At 36.8% G+C, this 19,296-nt stretch overlaps 1 protein-coding gene across 5 annotated transcripts in view; it reads left to right on the top strand.

Moving 5' to 3' along the window:
• The window catches only part of CDH8 (cadherin 8), a 258,031-nt gene extending 240,628 nt beyond the window's left edge, over window positions 1-17,403 (top strand). For 4 of the 5 annotated variants that reach the window (XM_087729067.1, XM_087729066.1, XM_087729071.1 and 1 more), the window contains 2 exons: window positions 10,067-10,318; window positions 13,813-15,907. In XM_087729067.1, coding sequence (XP_087585193.1) covers window positions 10,067-10,318; window positions 13,813-14,306 — 746 coding nt within the window. In that variant the 3' untranslated portion in view covers window positions 14,307-15,907. Of the gene's footprint in view, window positions 1-10,066; window positions 10,319-13,812; window positions 15,908-16,718 lie in introns of those variants that run through there. The other variant, XM_087729070.1, reaches the window with a different exon arrangement.
• The last annotated feature ends 1,893 nt before the right edge of the window (window positions 17,404-19,296 follow it).

The raw sequence follows: 19,296 nt of genomic DNA, 5'->3' as shown, positions 1-19,296 counted from the left end.
CACACACACACACACACACACACACACACGTATATATGTATATAGCCATGTGGGTGTGTTTGTTCCAGCATAACTCTGGAACATCTTGAGAATTTCAACCAAACTTGGAACACATATAACGTACACTCTGGAAACAAATACTGTGGGGATAAAATACCCCTAACACCCCCTGGGGATGTTTGTTCTGTTACGATACAGCCTGTTGTACCTTCAAATGGATAATACTGTACTACCGTAAAATGGCTTCTACTGTACAGCACAGTGGAGTTGCCATGGTAATGGCTTCACAGTACTTCACAACACTGGATTATGAGCTAGTGATTTATAGAAAACAGAGCTCTTGACTTTCTTAATACCGGTATATAATGATGATGATGTTATCCATTCAGTGATGTCTGATTCTTAATGATTTTATGGGCCAGGTCTTTCCAAGTTTTCTGATCTTGCACTACTTTGAATTTTTCTATGCTTTGGCTGGTGTCATCTTTGATAGTGTCCAGCCTTCACGTTCTTTGACAGCCTGGTTACCTTTTACCGCTAACTCTTCCAAACATAATCACTTTCTCTAGTGAACTCCCTTGCACGATATGGCCAAAATAAGTGAGACACAATGTTGGGATTTTTCAAAATATACAGTATATACTTTATTAAATTTCTCTGTAAGATAAAATATAAAATAAAAAGAGAAATTTATAAGGAAATAAAGAATATTGAAGGGACAGATAAGAATTAGAATTCTTAATTTTTGAGAAATTTTCTTGAAAAAAAATCAAAGTCAAAAGAAAAAAAAACTCAAAATACTAAGAATACAGCCTAAAACTGATCCTATAGGATAATATTCTCTTGTACTAAATGTCAGAGAAACGTTTTGGAATGCTTTAGAGGCAATTATCTACATGACTCTAAAGTTCAGATATTTTGAAAGGACAGAATTGGAAATTAAACAGATAATTACTTAAAGTTCATTTTGTTCCAAAGGGAATGGTTAAAGAGGAAGGGCAGTAAAGAAACATTCAACATGTCATTCTTTTTTATCTGTTTAGGATCAGCTATCCAGTGTCAAAGATTTTAAATATTTGATTATCTCCATGTAATATTTCATTATGGAGAATAGCTGTGTCATTTGATGGTCCAAAAGCACATTGTTATTCTCTACCTATTTTCATTTTTATATGAATGTTATTATTTGTTCTTTGAACATGATTCTAAGCCCATTATCCTATTATATATTTATTTAGACCAAAAGATGAGCCAGGAGTTCTTAAATAAGTTTTGATATCTAAGATATGAAGGGGTAAGCTTATTTTTGCCTTATGCTACCACTTATAATTAATGTAATTTAGTAGGTTTCCAGCTGTTTCATTTACAAATAACTACAATATTGTTGAATGTTGTTGTATAGACTTTGAATTATTGCAAGACAAGAAAGATACTTTAAAAAAATAGTATTCTGGGGAAGTAATGTTGAGATTTGGCATTCAAGGTGGCTAAGACGTTGGCTACGACACTGACTAATTGTCTCTAGAAAGTGGTTTTATTATATCTTATTTTAGACTTATATAGCTGCTGAAATTATGAACTTCAACCCAGAGTGAATCATAGCAATAGCAGTGGACTTATATACCGCTTCATAGGGCTTTCAGCCCTCTCTAAGCGGTTTACAGAGAGTCAGCATATTGCCCCCAACAATCTGGGTCCTCATTTTACCCACCTCGGAAGGATGGAAGGCTGAGTCAACCCTGAGCCGGTGAGATTTGAACCGCTGAACTGCTGATCTAGCAGTAGCCTGCAGTGCTGCATTTAACCACTGCGCCACCTTGGCTCATAAATCATAAAATTACGGCAACATCAAAACCATTATATTCTTCCTCAAAATAGCAATAGCACTTAGACTAGTAGAGTGGAGAAGAGTAGAGTAGAATAGAATAGAATAGAATTCTTTATTGGCCAAGTGTGTTTGGACACACAAGGAATTTGTCTTTGGTTCATATGCTCTCAATGTACATAAAAAGACAAGATATATTTGTTAAGAATCATAAGGCACAACACTTAATGATAGTCATAGGGTACAAATAAGCAATCAGGAAACAATCAATATAAATATAAATTATAAGGATACAAGCAACAAAGTTATAGTCCTGCAGTCCTAAGTGGGAGAAGATAGGTGATAGGAACGATGAGAAGATTAATAGTAATAGTAATGCAGCCTTAGTGAATAGTTTGACAGTGTGAGTGAATTATTTGTTTAGCAGAGTGATGGCGTTCAGAAAAAAAATATTCTTGTGCCTAGCTCTTCTGGTGTGCAGTGCTCTATAGCGTCCATTTTGAGGATAGGAGTTGAAACAATTTATGTCCAGGATACGAGGGGTCTGTAAATATTTTCACGGCCCTCTTTTTGACTCGTGCAGTATACAGGTTGTCAATGGAAGGCAGGTTGGTAGTAATTGGTTTTTCTGTGGTTCTAATTATCTGTTGAAGTCTGTCTGTCTTGTCAGGTTGCAGAACAAAACTAGACAGTTATAGAGGTTCAGATGACAGACTCAATAGCTCATCTGTAAAACTTATGCTTTACAGCACTCTCTGGGCAATTTACAATGTCACCATATTGTCCCCAGCAATGTGGGTCATAATTTTACTGACCTCAGCAGGATGGAAGACTGAGTCAACCTTAACCCTGTCCACATCAAATTCCAACTTCTCAACAAACAAGCCTCTGTGGAAATTGTAGATTCTTAAATGTTGTTCCTCTGAAATCACCAATGTCATCATCATTTCAGATCAAATGGTTCCAATGAACCAAGTCAAGGTGATTCTTTAACTCAATTTAGGATACTTTGTAGTAATATTTGTTTCCTGTATGTCAGAAGATGCCAAACTAAATGAGTAAACTGGAATTGTAAAATATTTTTTGTATCTGTGTTGTCGTTCTGTAAGATTTGTAATATAAAATGTTGGCGGCCATCCATTTGATTTTTTTTCCAGAGCATCTGTTGTAAATCTTTGACGTTTACTGAAAATTTGTCATTTTACATTAATGAAAATGTCTACATGTGTACAGCTCAGTTACCACAACATCACCCTTTAAAACAACTTATAAAAGTGATAACATCAAGTAGCCTAATTTATTTTAATCAGCCTTCTGGCTGAATAGGACGATTCTGTCTTTATTGTCAAGCTCTTATAAAGAATCTTTCTCATAAAGAATGTATTGTGCCAGCTGTATTATACTGTATTATACTCTTTAAAACATGTGATTCTTTTTAAGCTATTTGGTCAACCTAAGGGATTTCCCCCCCTCCAACTTCTGTTATTAGTTGCTTCAGATTCCTTGAAAAGAAAGGTGAGACAAGATAGACCTCCAGTAAAAAGACTCAAAGGTGTTTAAATGTCCCCTGGAGCTAAAATTACTTTTGAGTCATGACATTCTTTGGAGGTTATATGCTTGTGATTTGGAAACAAGTCAATTCTGAAAACAAAATTCATATGCTGTTATTAGAATAGTAAGATATCTTGAACTTTACCCTAGACCTTATTAATTTCTTGGATTTGGAACTGGTTTGTATGTTGCCTTAGTGTTTTCTCATACCTTCTGGTTTGGTTGACTATTGGGCTACCTCCATTACCTGACCAATTCTCTTGGTTACATATTATTTAGGAAATGTCTCAGCCCATTCCATTGATTTTATCTTGATCTAGAAGCCTTACATTACCTTTGTGACTAAATCTGAATATTATAGGCTGGAGCCTTGCCATTGATTCCAAATTTTGTTAGGAAAAACTGGAAGTGATCTAAGAAGATGGAATATAACCTATGAAAAACCTACAGAAAATGTTAGGCTGTAACTCTCAGGATCCTTTTGCTTTAATAGCACTGGGACTTACATACCAATTTACAGTGCTTTATAGTCCTCTCTAAGCAGTTTACAGAGTCAGTTTATTGCCCCCAACAATTTGGGTCATCATTTTACCCACCTCAGAAGGATGGAAGGCTAAGTCAACCTTGAGCCTGATGAGATTCGAACTGACAAATTGCTGGCAGCCAGCAATCAACAGAAGTAGCCTGCAGTACTGCACTCTAACCACTGCTCCACTAAGGCTCAATGATAGTGGCCAAAAAAAAAATCTATGGAATGATAAAAATGGGAAACTGTACAGCATTGTTAAAAGTGCCCAAAACTAATCAGAAGATCTAAGATCTGCTGGCTAAAACTATGGAATTCCAAAAATCTCCTGCTTCCCATCCCGTTTAATGTTCCTGTTAGTAACAGCCTATTGCAATTCCTAACCAAGTGCACAGAAGGACTCCGAACACCACAATTTTCAATTCAGGCTGACTAACTTTTATCTAAACATAAAGAAATGTACTTTGCCAGATCTTCTCAAGTCTCCAGCTGTAAAAGTTCCCAATTAAAAATTCTTTTCTTTCCCTTCAAAGGCAACATATCCAGCACAGATAACTTATAACACGGTCTTTAATGCTGTTAATGATTTGATATTTCTAAACAGTTATTTTAAAAAATGGAAAGGAAAAAAAAAGAAAAAAAGTAGACGGCTAGTTGGAAAGTTGCACCGCAGGGGAACTTACAGATGTCTACTTATTAAGAAAGTTTCATGAAGTAAAGGAACATCAGGTGCTCTCAGAAAAGCCTGGCTTAGAGACATTTAACATGTAGGCTATTTGTCCTCCTCCTAATCTTTTAAATCAGCCTACAAATGTAGCCTACAAATGTAGCCTACAAATGGAGAGGAAAGCTATGGCAAATCTAGACAGCATACTAAAAAGCAGAGACATCACCCTGCCAACAAAAGTGTGTATAAGTCAAGGATATGGTTTTCCCACTTGCAATGTAGGGCTATGAAATTTGGACCACAAGGAAGTAAGCGCTAAAGAATTGAGGCTTTTGAATTATGGTGCTAGGTTGACAGAAGCTGGGACATGTAATGGGAGTTCACTCCATTACACGGTGCTAGGGATTCGAACCGCTGAACTGCTGACCGTTCTGACTGACAAGCTCAGCATCTTAGCCAATGAGCCACCATGTCCCATAACTTTAAATAACCCTGAAATGAAGTGTTGTATTATCTATACAATCTCAAGCTACGAAGGCCTTCAAATTCTCTGTCAAAATTATAAGTTTTAATGTACTTGGAGAAGAAATTATTAGGTACATGGGAAATCAATTGTACCTTATTCTTTGATTCAACTTGGATAAAATCCAATTTCATTTTTGTCCAACCCTATCTATTTTTTTTTCTAATTGTGGCTCTTGCTATATCCCTCAAAGGCAGATGTAGCTCTTGGCCTGGGAATATATATATATATAAAATTTATATACATACATACATACATACATACATACATACATACATACATACATACATACATACATATAAATTTTCAGAACAGCCGAGAAAGAGATGGAGGGAAGGAGTAAGGATACAATTATTTCTCTTACCCCAGTATATTGGTTCTTCTATTATGCTGAGTTTGGTATAAGTAAATGTTGAAGAACATAGCAATACATAGAGCCAGTATTAACCACTGACTTATTTCCACATTGAAAGTGCTTTACTTTGTTAAGGAAAGCACAGGTAAATAAAATACATGAAAAGAAAGATAATGACGGCTGAGGAGGTTAATTGGGAAGATGAGTGGAGAGCAAGACACCCACTATCCTCTTGAACACCTGTTTCCCAGCTAATTCATGCAGTAGCCTTGGTGTCTACAACTCAAAAAGCCACCTGCTGTTTTCTCAGCTTTCAAGTGCTATTTTTAAAGTGTTTGCCAAGAAGGGAAAGTCAGTCAGATAAAGTGATTTTTATTACTAGTCAGGAAAATAGGTGGCCTGTAAGTTTCAAGTTGGAGAAACTCAATAAAAGTGCCTAAATCCCTTGGTTAACCTCAAGGCAAAGTATCAAGCGAAGGATAGATGAATCTGTCAGTTTTGCTTTTTCCGGCATTTGTTCTTTCTTCTTGCTGATGTTTTAAATCTAATTTATGAAAACATTTATTAATTTTGACCATTAAACTCTCCTGAATTTTTACCTACCTGCACTGGTCCAGTTTAATAAATGAAACTATCCTTGATGAAAATAATCATGCCGTAATCGTGCTAAAGGGATGCAGTGGCTCAGTGGCTAAGACGCTGAGTTTGTCGTTCAGAAAGGTCAACAGTCCAGTGGTTCAAATCCCTGAGCTGCGTAATGGAGTGAGCTACCATTACTTGTCCCAGCTTCTGCCAACCTAGCAGTTCGAAAGCATGTAAAAATGTAATTTAGTGGGAAGATAACAGAGTTTTGTGCGCCCTCGGTGTTTAGTCATGCCGGCCACATGACCACAGAGACGTCTTTGGACAGTGCTGGCTCTTCATCTTTGAAATGGAGATGAGCACCACCCCCTTGAGTCTGCAATGTCTAGCACATATGTACGAGGGGAACCTTTACCTTTAGTCATGCTAAGGATTTCCTATCACCATTGAAGATAGATTCAGAACTAGTCCATAAGAACTGAATATTGGAAACTGTTGTTTTTATGGATCAATCTGTCAGTCTACACTGCTTTCAATATTTTTGCCAATTCTCCCATTCTTTATTTTCCATTTATACATGAAATTTAAAGTTGTTTCTAAATCCATATTTTAAATAACCAAATTAAAACATTTCTGGTTCAATAAATTTGTTTACTGATTTGGTGCTGTCTGAGCTTGGTCTGAAGCAGCACTCACTAGTTGCTGAAGATATTACCCAGTTGGGTAATAAAGTGTTTGCAAGAAAACAACCAAACTCTGAGAATACCAAAGACTCTGCAGTTCAATCCTAAATTCAATCATAAATATTCTCTTCTATTAATAAGCTTATTAACATGGGAATATTGCACAAAATATATGATAGAGAAGGTTTAAAAACCCATCCACAGACCATTTTTATATGGTACTCTGAACTACAACTCAACTCACCATATTTTAGAATGTTATATCAACCCTTTATGTGTTTAATTAATAGTTCAGCTTGTCTTGAGATCTCATGGAATTCAAGGTTAGCATGAGGTATGGTTATAATAAAAAATTGATGGATTGAACCTGAAAAAAATCACCATCAGATAGAAGATTCCATAGAAGTCTCAATGTTTCTCTTGCTAAGTGAGCCATTTGTGTGAATTTTGCCCCATGTCGCATTCTGGACATAAATTGTTTCAACTCCTACCCTCAAAACGATGCTATAGAGCACTGCACACCACGACAATTAGACATAAGAACAGTTTTTTTTCCCTGAATGCCATCACTCTGCTAAACAAATAATTCCCTCAACACTGTCAAACTATTAACTAAGGCTGCACTACTATTACTATTAATCTTCTCATCATTCCTATTACTCATCTCCTCCCACTTATGGACTGTAAATTTGTTGCTTGTATCCTTATGATTTATATTGATGTTGATTGTTTCCTGATTGCTTATTTGTACCCTAAGTGTTGTACCTTATGATTCTTGATGAATGTATCTTGTACTTTTATACATACATGCACGAAAGACAAATTCCTTGTGTGTCCAATCACACTTGGCCAATAAAGAATTCTATTCTATTCTGTTGACCTCACCTCATTCCTAACAGGTCAGTAGGAGCGTGCATAAGTGCACCAGCGTGCCTAACGTCCCTGTCCTACCATCCCCATTTATTTGTCCCCATTTCCTGTGTTCTTATTCATGTTTATTCTTATTCCTGTTATCTTGTACATGAGTGACAAAATAAATAAATAAATAAATAAATAAATAAATAAATAAATAAATAAATAAATAAATAAATAAGCAAGCAAGCAAGCAAGCAAGCAAGCAAGCAAGCAAGCAAGCAAGCAAGCTTACCTGGCTAATACATGCAAATTAACTTCTAAAAGAAAATGAAAAATTATGTTGAATGGGGGCGGGGAATTGAAGCGTGCGGACTTCTGAGTAGGAAAATCCCAACATTTGTTATTGTGCTATTTATAATTCTGCAACTGAAAGCAATAAAGAGCTAATGTGAAATACATCAAATAATGTTACATTTTTGAAATGTTTTCTGCCTCTCCCAGAGATGCTAATAGGTGGGAAATAGTGGGCGAGCTGTTGCCTGCCAATAATGCAGAGTTCCCTAATGTAATAGAAAAATCTTATGCATTCAGGAATAAAATGAATTCAATAATTACTTGAGGGATCCTTAGCTATTTGATTTAATATACTCATAATACCTGCTATTAAATAAAGCCACCATTTACTTCACCTGAGCATATATTTTACATGTTAAATGAAAGAAAGGGCTGGTTATATCTAGCAAATACACAAGGTAAATGACCACTGCTTTGCTAAGGACAAACTGAGCCCCAAAGCTGTTAAAAATAAAAGTAAGATCACTTTGGGAAAACATAGCAATTTGTACTGAGGCCACTGCTTGTCCCATTGATCCAAATGAAGGTGAGGGGTCCTTGGTGCTCTCTGAGTTTAGTGGGTTGTTTAAAAAAAAAAAAATCATTACCCATCTAGCAGTGGTGAAATCCTCCCAGTTCAGCCCGGTTCAGCCAAACCGGTAGGGACAATTGTTCTTGGTTCTGCGAACTGGTAGTAAAAAACATAAAAGCTTCTGAGGTTCGCGAGGCTCAGCTGTGAGTTGCACGATCATTGGAAACTTTTTTCCCTCACTTTTTAAAGCATTTTTTTCCTGCTGGTTCAGGCAAATAAGCAGGAAAAAAATGCTTTAAAAAGCGAGGGAAAAAAGCTTCCGTCAATCACACGGATCAGCTGTAAGAGCCACGATTGTTGGAACCTCTTTTTTTCCCCACTTTTTAAAGCAGGATTTTCCTGCCTATTCTCCCAAACTGGCAGGAAAAAAATGCTTTGAAAAGTGAAAAAAAAGTTGGCCATGCCCACCCAGTCACATGACCCACCACGACCAAGCCACGCCTACATAACTGGTGGCCAAAAAAAAAATAGATTTCACCACTGCCACCTAGATTATCACTGATGATGTTACTTAGTTTGGGTAATGTTTTCTGTAAGAAACCAACCAAGCTTAGAGAGCAGCAAGAAACCCTCATTTCAGCTCTGAGCAACAAATATTATCCTTTATTGGGATACAATGGATATTCCAATGGTCAAATTTCTGCCTTTATCCTTTCAGTGCCTTTTCTATGTTTATCTCATCTCCAGGTGCTATATGGGACATCTTATCCATAGGCTAAAACAGGGGTCCCCAATCCCTGGGTTGTTGCCCACTATTGGGCTGTGGCCAGTGGTGGGATTCAAATAATTTAACAACTGGTTCTCTGCCCTAATGTTTTCTTCCAACAACCAGTTCACCAAACTGCTCAGAAAGTTAACAACCAGTTATCCCGAAGTGGTGCGACCTGGCTGAATCCCACCATTGGTTGTGTCTGATCACAACTGGGCCACACAAGCGGTGGGTGGTACACAACATGTGTAGAACTCAACTTATGTGAGTGGTGGGCTGGCATGCATGCACATGTGTGCAGCTCAACATGTGGCCCTGTTCCCCTCTCCCCCCCTCCACCGGGACGCCAAGGTTCAAATTTTGGGGACCACTGAATTAAAAGAAGTTATAGATGTTCATACTGATGTTTCATTATTTCTCTTTTTGATTAAAAGATGTCTCAAATTGAATGTTTTTTTTCAAAAGAATGAATTTTCATATTGCTACCATGAAGCTATATATTTAAGTTAGAGTAATGTCCAGGATTGCATTAGCCAAAGAGTAAAGAAAAACCCCAAGAACTTGGTTATCCTATTTTAAAGCGGGAACCAACACTTACAAATGAAAATGTCTCAACATAACAATAGAAAAACAGGAGAAGGGAGTTCAAGCAAGGTAAGTAAAAGCATATATTGGGTAGATGAACATAAAAAATTAAATGGGCGGCATATATTACAACACTATACTATTTTGTTCCTTTCGTTAATAATAAATATTTAGAATATTGCACAGAAATAAAACCAGGAAGGTACCACAAGGTTAATAATTTTAGGCAAACTGAAAACTATATTTTTTCTCACCACTCTATGCATCTCATCCCTTCCAGATAACACCTTCAACATTTTGACCAAACGCAATGGATTCAGCCGGCAGAAACAAGAAGTCTATTTTTTACCCATCATCATCAGCGACAGTGGGAATCCTCCAATGAGTAGCACTAGTACTCTTACCATTAAAGTCTGTGGCTGCAGCAATGATGGCATTGCCCAGTCCTGCAATGCGGAAGCTTATGTTCTCCCAATTGGTCTCAGCATGGGAGCTTTAATAGCAATTCTGGCCTGCATCATTTTGCTTTTAGGTACGTATGAATATGTTGCTGGGAAAGACACAAATGTTGCAATGATTAGGATGTTAGACTGGGATGATGGGTATCTGCATTGAAATTCATTCTAGGTCATAGAAAATCATAGGGTCCAGTGGTGGGATTAAAAAAAAATACTACTATAGGTGTGGCTTGGTGGGTGTTGCATGGCTTGGTAGGTGTTGCTTGGTGGGCGTGGCAGGAGAAGGATACGGTAAAATCTCCCCACTCCAGGGGAAGGTTACTGCAAAATCCCTGTTTCTTCCTGATCAGCTGGGACTCAGGAGGCAGAGAATAGATGGAGACAGGGGCAGTCAGAGGTGATATTTACCGGTTCTCCGAACTCTCAACATTTCTGCTACCAGTTCTCCAGAACTGATCAGAACCTGCTGAATACCACCTCTGCTAGGGTGACTTGGCCTGGTCTTTCTTTGGGTGTTCTCACTTCAAAAATGATTCAGAAGATAGAGAACTCTCTTATGTCCCCTAAACCATCTCCCACCCCCACCCCCGGCCCGTTTCTGTGTAAGCTTTGAAACTGTCTTTCAATTCATTCAACTCATTCATTGAATCCTTGAAATGAGGCTCTTAAAGCAGCCACATCTTTTTTTCAACCTCTCAAGCCTGAAGGAAATCTGTATCTCTTTTAATGAAAGCAGAGGGGTGCTGTGGTTAGACTTGTGTGAGATTCAAAGCATTTCTTCTAAATCATATTCAGATCCCTACCATACCAAAGGCTAATGATGATAGGAGAGGAAAAAAATGCCAACAGAAGGAAATGTATGCTGCCTTGATTATCTGGATCAGAGAGATATAAATCTCATGAATAAACAAATGCACTTCTCAGGAAGAACTTCTGGGGAAGGAATCTGAGTATAGATTGACTCAGCCCCTACCCCTGCTGTTTTTTATATGCCAATTCAAGTCATTCATTCGTTTAATTTCTTCCAATTATGTCCACTTTTCTGTCAATGGCAACCCAGATGCCTAACAGCATTAATACAAATTTAACCCAATGTGAGAGACAAGCATAAAAGCATAAAATAGTGACATAAAAAGCAAGGGAAACATTCTTGAAAATGAGTCAACATTCCATTAAAATATATTTATCAGGCAAACTCTTGGGCTTAAATACTAATCTCTGTCTACTTTCAAAACATCTTCAGTATAAATGAAAGTTTTTTGTTTTTTTAAAGCTGAATCTGTAGGTGCAAAGCTTAAAAATAGAACTGAAATAATGATGCCATAGAGTTAAAATACTAGAATTCCCCAGTCAGCAGGAAACCATTGCTAAGAAATTTGAGAACTGAAGTTCATACATCTGGACAGAATCCAAATTGGGGAAACTGATTTAGCAGATAGGTGAATACGGATCTTTTTCATTCTTTCGCCTGTATATGATTTTTTTCCCCTAAAAACACACACCTTAGTAATCTATAGGTTCCCTGGGTCTCAGACTTCAAGTAGACTTTTTAAAGCAGGACTTGTAGGGACCAATAGAAGCTCAGAAATAAATTTGGCTAAAAATATGAATGAAATATATTGAAAAAGTTTAAAATAAAGCAGAAACACCCAAACTTTCTTTTGCCAACATTTGCAGTGGTCTTCACTTCAATTTTCTTTGCAAACTGCCTGACAGGTTTCCAAGTAACACCCCCAATGAAAGAAGACTCCAAGACTTGAGTTTCCTCAAAGTTCCATGTTATTAAAAATGTCATATTGACACATCTGGGAAAACCTGAATCTGAAAGTTTTCAGGATTTCCGCACCCAAAAGAAAGTTCAAATCTCTGCCCAGTACCCACATGTCCACCACATGGTCCAATCAGGCACCGTCCAAAACTGGAGATGCTGCTCAGTCACCTCATCGCAGCTGCAGGGCAAGGTGGCCTTGACTCTCTGAGAAAGAATGTTATTTTGACTATATATCACCCATACTCTGTATAATGTCCCCTCCCATTTTCCCACAGTAGAAAATGTGGCAGGCTTGGAGTCCCAAAAGTAAAAGATGGCTTCTAGGTCTCACATGGCCCTTGTGTAATTAATACCCTGTATTTTAATTTAGATGTTCTCATTTATTTTAGGAAAGAAGTTTGTTTTGTTTTCCAAAGGACAGGAGAATTTTGGTAAAATTCTCACAAGTAGAGAGTTGTTATATTATTGTATTTATTTATTTTAAGATAACCAAGGATATATGAATACTCTTTCTTCTCTCCCTGACTTTTCATATTTAATGGTCGGGCTGAAGAAAAGACCACAGATAGACACTCTTTGAAGAGTTTTATTGTTGTGCTTTTTTGCTTCTTTGTTTGAGATTGGTTGGTCTGTACAACTTTTTTTTTCAGATTTATATAAAAATGTATAACAATAACAAGCCCACCCCACAAAAGCAGCATCCCTTTTCTGATACCAATCAACTTAAAACAAGAGAGTGATGAAAAAGTTCCCATGTATTGTCTTTGTGAAAGGGAATAATTTTTTGAGAAATTTCAGCCAAGCATAAATCTCCAACCATTTTGAAAGAAAGTAAAATACTTGAACACCGCTCAAATGTGTGTCTATATTTTAAAGAAAATCATTTTGTATCCTAAAATTCTCACTTTTTTTCTAGGAGAGAAGGAAATATCCTCATTTGGCTTCAAATAATTAAACTTGGAATGAAACCCTGACAGAAATAAATATGTGCTAAGAGAACACAGATAAAAAGTGTTAGTGTTCTCCAGGTATTTTAAGCATCAAGTCTCAAAAGCTCCAAGTGGCACAAAAATAATTATAACTAATAAATTAAATAATTAATAATTATAACTAATAAATTAAATAATTAATAATTATAACTAACAATAATTAAATCAGAACTTCTTGATGGCCAAAGACCACACTTGATACAGTGGGATAGAATCATGACAAAAAGTAGCTGTGTGTCCCATAATAGTGGTTATAGCAATAGCACTTAGACTTATATACCACTTCACAGTGCTTTTACAGCCCTCTCTAAGCAGTTTACACAGGCAGCCTAATTGCCCTCAGCAGTCTGGGTCCACATTTTACCCACCTCAGAAGGATGGAAGGCTGAGTCAACCTTGAACCTACTGCGATTCGAACTGCCAAATTGCAGGCAGCCGGCAGTCAGCAGAAGTAGCCTGCAGTACTGCACTCTAACCACTACACCACCACAGTTCTTAACCTAACAGCCTCTTATAAGTTAAGTATGTAAATATGAACTTAAATTCTATGAAGAGACATTAAATAGCAACCCTGAAATATTGTCCACCTTTCCAGGATGTAGGATGATCCAGAGGAAGGCAACTGTTAGGAGGGAAGAATAAGAAGGATTTAGAGTGGAAAAAGCTCATTTTTGCTACATGGATTCCAATGGAGGGTCTGTGCTTGGGATGTTTTCATTACTTCTCACTTCCGTTCATTTTGACTCCAGGTTTTGTATTAGGAGCTGTTGAATTAGGGCTCACCATTTTTGTGCTATTTCCTTTGCAGTCATTGTGGTGCTTTTTGTAACGTTAAGGAGACATAAGAATGAGCCTCTGATCATCAAAGACGATGAAGACGTGCGAGAAAACATCATCCGGTACGACGACGAAGGAGGCGGCGAAGAGGACACCGAAGCGTTCGACATCGCGACACTGCAGAATCCAGACGGAATAAATGGATTTTTACCCCGTAAGGATATTAAACCTGATCTTCAATTTATGCCCAGGCAGGGCCTGGCGCCAGTCCCTAATGGAGTTGACGTTGATGAATTTATCAACGTTAGACTCCACGAGGCTGATAATGACCCCACAGCTCCTCCTTATGACTCAATCCAGATATATGGTTATGAGGGAAGAGGATCGGTGGCTGGTTCCTTAAGCTCTTTAGAGTCATCAACTTCAGACTCAGATCAAAATTTTGACTACCTCAGCGAATGGGGACCCCGCTTTAAAAGACTTGGGGAATTATATTCAGTGGGGGAAAGTGACAAAGAAACTTGACAGTGGATTACAAATGCTCACCTTTTTTTCCCCCCAAGTCTTGACTTAAAACTCTCATGTAATATTCTAGGGCCACCACAGTTCATTATGACTAATGTGGCTTTTTGTTTAGGGGGCAACTTTAGCACCAGTCATCTTTTAAAATCAACTACATTGTAATGTTGAACCAAAAAAAGAAAAGTACATAAATCAAAATAATAATAATAATATATGTTAGGAGGTCTGAGTCTCGTGGAGTGTGGCGTTAAGTATGTAGAGTGTCTAGAAGTCTTTGGATATTCTATATTCACATGACCACTCTGAAGATGAGGTTTAGAGCGTTGATCGTCTTTGGCAACGGGAACCAGTAATGCAATGGAGAAGGTCTTTCACTTCCTAATGGACTTCTGTAGGACTTTTTTTGGGAGGGTAAAGAAGATTATCTTCTGAGAGTCCATTAAGAACAAAGGGTTTATCTCCCCACTACCCACCAAGATTTCACAGGGGAAAAAGAAACAAAAAACATAAAAATTTAAAGCAATATCTGTCGTCTTTCCAATGCTGATTTCCCCCCCCTTAAAGACAGGATTGATAATAATAAAAAACCCCTCTTGACCTCAACTGTGCAGTGACTCAAAGTTGTACATAGGATAATTGTTGGCTGCAAAAAAACAAACAAACAAACAAAAAAACACCACCACAGACCGAACAATAACATCTTTCAATATTGTGTCAAGCCTTAAAATATTCACATGTTCTTAATCCATTCCAGGGACAGGATTCAAAATCCACAGTTGTGGGGAGGAAATCTGACAATATGGATTGTTTTCTAGAAGGATTGATCCTTTTTTGACTTTCGTAAAGGATTAAAAAAAAAGGAGAGGAATCAGTGAAGGAGTTTGGACTCACATATATGAAACTGAAGCTGGTTTTATTGCTAAAGAATGCATTTATTTGTTTAATCCTTGAAATAAATATTTTATTGATGTCCATTACTGCTTTTATTTATTAAGGTTGGGTTTTGGAAGTGTATAAGGGGGAAAAAGAACCATCTAAAGTATTGTATTCCATCCACTGATAAAAGTTTTAGAGTGACTTCTTCTATATATAGTGAATGTTATTTGAAACATGTTTTTTTTCAAAAAGAAAACAGAAGGATTGTTAGCTTTAGAGGAGTAAAAAAAATGAATGCTAGTGAGTGAAAAAAAAATGTCCCTAGAGGAAATTAACTTTGGATGTTTTTATATTTATATCATAAACCTACTAACTATGTTGAATAGAAGCACAAACAGCTGGAAGTAAACCAGTTCATGTGAATATTGAAACAAACAAACAAAAAAATGACTCTAAATTTTAAAAATTCCACACAAAATACCATAAGGTTTTTCTGCTGTGCTAGAAAAAGGATCCAGTGTGTATATATATATACATATATAAATATATTTTCTGCTAATGTTCTTAGCTTTTATTTCTTTATTTCCTTAAAATATTCATAGTTCTGTATGAAAATCTTGTTCAGAGAAAACCACCTATGGAAGCTGTCAGCATCCTCAATTTGTAATGGAAACTTATCATTTAGAAGTAGCGTCTGTATAATAAAATTAAATGGTATATAAAAATCATTTTACTTTTTTTTCCCTATTTCTGTTTGGAAGCTTTCTTTTTTTAAAAAAAGAATTCTCAATGTATTGTATTCAGAAAAAGAAAAGGGGGAAAAAACAAAGCAAAATACTTGTATTGTTTCCTACTTTATGGAAATATATTTTTTTATAAATATCTTCTTTGTGATCACGGTTTCTTTTGGTGTTACCTGCATCTTGCAGAAAGTTGTTAATTTCTTTTAAAGCCTTTTTAAATAATGAGTATATTATGTGGATATTAGTCAATATATGAATTTCCTGCCCTGCAAGTAGAAGTAGAATGACTGCCACGAAAGAAACCAAAGAGGGAAATTGAATACCTTCGGCATTGACCAAATCACCATCAGTCAATTGCAAAAGGCAGCTTTACTTGGAATACCTTACATCTTGTGACAATGCCTTTAAGATTGTTAAACAACAGCAACAACTGCTTATTCCTGGTCCTTGAGAAGGGCTCGATAGGTGGACAAATGGCAAACCCAGTCTAAACAACTGACTGACTCTGTGACCAACTGTAATAATAAAAGATGCAAAAATGAATTAGATTTTATGAAGACCTGTACATGTTTCAAATTCACCATGTGCAGAATTGCTAGGTTGATGCAATGCCAAAACAATGAAACCATAGCATGATTTAACACAATGCCTCAACTTACACACACAGACACACACACAGTCGGTTTGATTGTTTTGATTATGTGTCATCCAGTCATTTTCAACTTTTATCAACCACATAGATAGTTTTTCTTCGTGATGATTTATCCCTAACCTCGTCTTTCTCGTCTTCCAACAGTGCACCCATCGCTACTGTAACTGAGTCCATCCAACTTGCCGCTGGTCATCCTCTTATTCTCTTTCCTTCTACTTTTCCCAGCATTGCAGCCTTCTCCAGAGAGCTGGGACTTCACATAATGTATCCGAAGTAGGATAACTTGAGACTGGTCATCTGTGCCTTGAGTGAGAACTCTGGGTTGACTTGTTTAGTGATTCACTGGTTTGTTTTCTTCAGTGTCCATGTTAATCTCAGGATTCATCTTCAACACCAAAGTTCAAAAGTATTAATACTCTTTCTATCTTACCTTTTCTATGTTCAATTCACAAGCGTACACAAAGGCAAAACATGTCAAACCAAGATCATTTGCATTGGAGACAAATTCCTTGCGTGTCTAATCATCTGATCTCTACTTTGCAGATCAACCATTAAACATTAGGACTCATAGAATAAATGTGGGAAGGAGGTTTTCCTCAATGTTCATTTCTCTGATATCCTTGAAGGCCACTAAATAAAGTTGAATTATTGATCTCAAAACATTCTGCTCGATATATTAAAATGAGAATGCAGTACTATACAGTATCAATGTAAGTGAGCAAATGACTGTGTGATACGAGTAATAACGGTGATGTTACAATTTATTTTAAAATGTCACTTCCCTCCCACATTCGTAAGAACATAAATAAACTGAAAAATGGACTATAAACAGGATCATTGACAGCTGTTTATTAAAGCTAACCATAACAGCATGAAGGGGGTGTGCAGAAGGGTGAAATAGTGTTCCAGTATGGCACTTCAATGTTTTCATGCTTGCTTCAAAAGAAGATTGTTTTGTTATTTAACAAGCAGTCATAATTTCATGGGGTGGAGAGTTCCATATGATGGCATTGTGTTCAGATTAAAATCTCTCCTGTAGATAACTAACAAAATATGTTGCAGTATAAAGTGTTCCTCTTGAAGGTTTCACTCCACATCTATATACTCATCTTGGAATTTATATTCCCCCCCCCCCTCACAAATCCCATTTCCCCTTATAGCTTCTTATGGTAAGCATTCAATGATTAATGAACACATTCATTGCAATATTTACTTTTTCCAAAAAAGACCTCATTTCTTTAGAGAATCTTCGTTTCCTTCTTGCCATCCTTCCAAGAACTGTTTTGGCGCAGTGGTTAGAATACACTACTTCAGGCTAACTTTGCCCACAGCCACAAGTTCAATCCTGACCACTTAGATTCCAAATAAATACAGCCCTTTTGAACCGTTGAAATAAGAACAGTGAACTTTCACAACTGCTGGGTTTTCTTGAAAATAATTTATAACAAATAATGTAAAACAAATCCCAATAGTTACAGAATGCACTTGTTTTAACACGAGCAGCAGATTTTTGGGCAAAATTTTCTGTGTGTGTGTGTGTGTGTGTGTATGTATTTTGCCCAAAAATCTGCTGTATATTATTATATTTTATATACATACAGCATCTGGAGAATTCAATCTAGTGTTAGCATCTATACTGCTCATATAATTATAGATATTGAAATCTCATGTTTTTCTCTCAACATATTGAGATCTCAAAAACACATGAAGCCACACCAAGTGATTGTTAATCCCATCTTCCCCCGCCAAAAAAAAAATTAAAAATAAATAATGTCTATTTTAATTCAGTTCTCCATAAGCAATATGCAATCTGGGAAAATTCCTAGAAATTTCCTTTTCTCTACGAAATTTCTTTTTTGAAAAGAAGTCTCCTTCTCAGAGTGTTTGTGTATTATTATTTTTGGGGAGAGTTGTAATAATTTAGAACTTATTCCTTACTGTTGTTAAATTTAATTATTTAATTAATTGTTAATTATAATTAATTAATTAATTGTCAACGGATCCTGGAGATATTCATTTTACTGGCTTGTTTTTCGGTTACCCAACTTCCCCTTACTCTGTAAGCTTCCTATCTGAGCTGAGAAAGCCTGATAGAAGGAATTCTATCTTCCTGGTGTCTTCCCTGGAAACTAAATATAGGCCTGCAGGATTTCAGGCCACTGGAGAAATAATTGTGAGAGATAGAGAATCCACCTTGGCCACCTCCTGTCTCAGAAAAACAACAGAGGATGGAAGGAACACCTTTCTACTTCGCACAAATGAATAAGAACAATTGAAAAACATAAAATGAATATAAAACTATCTCCAAAGCATTGATAGAAACCTGGCTTAGAGAAAGTAATGGGTTTTCTTAAAAAAAAAAAAAAAACCAAGGATGGATTTTCACATCCTTGAAAGAGCAAATAGGGGTACTTGAATGCCTCTATTGATCAATGTCCAACTATCCATCACCTAGGATAGGTTCCCCAACTCCTGAGCCTTGGCCCACTACCAAGCCTTGGCTATTTACAACTGGGCCGCGCATGAGCTGCGCTGCACACTGGTCTGCCACTCACATGGCCCAGTTCCCCTCTCCTACCACCACCAGGACACTAAGCCACAAAAGTTGGGAATCACTGACTTAGGAGCTTCTCTGGATAGGCATACTGGGATACTGCAGTGTTCTTGTAACCTCCCAGGTAGACTATTGCAATGCTCTTTATATGGATGACAAAAAAAGCCT

Source organism: Thamnophis sirtalis, unplaced genomic scaffold (assembly GCF_051295495.1).
Source record: "Thamnophis sirtalis isolate CommonGarterSnake01/CBP01778 unplaced genomic scaffold, rThaSir2_p1.2 scaffold_14, whole genome shotgun sequence".
Taxonomy (NCBI): Eukaryota; Metazoa; Chordata; class Lepidosauria; order Squamata; family Natricidae; genus Thamnophis; species Thamnophis sirtalis.
The sequence above is the reverse complement of the archived record's forward strand: the minus strand, read 5'-3'. Positions and strand labels throughout refer to the sequence as shown.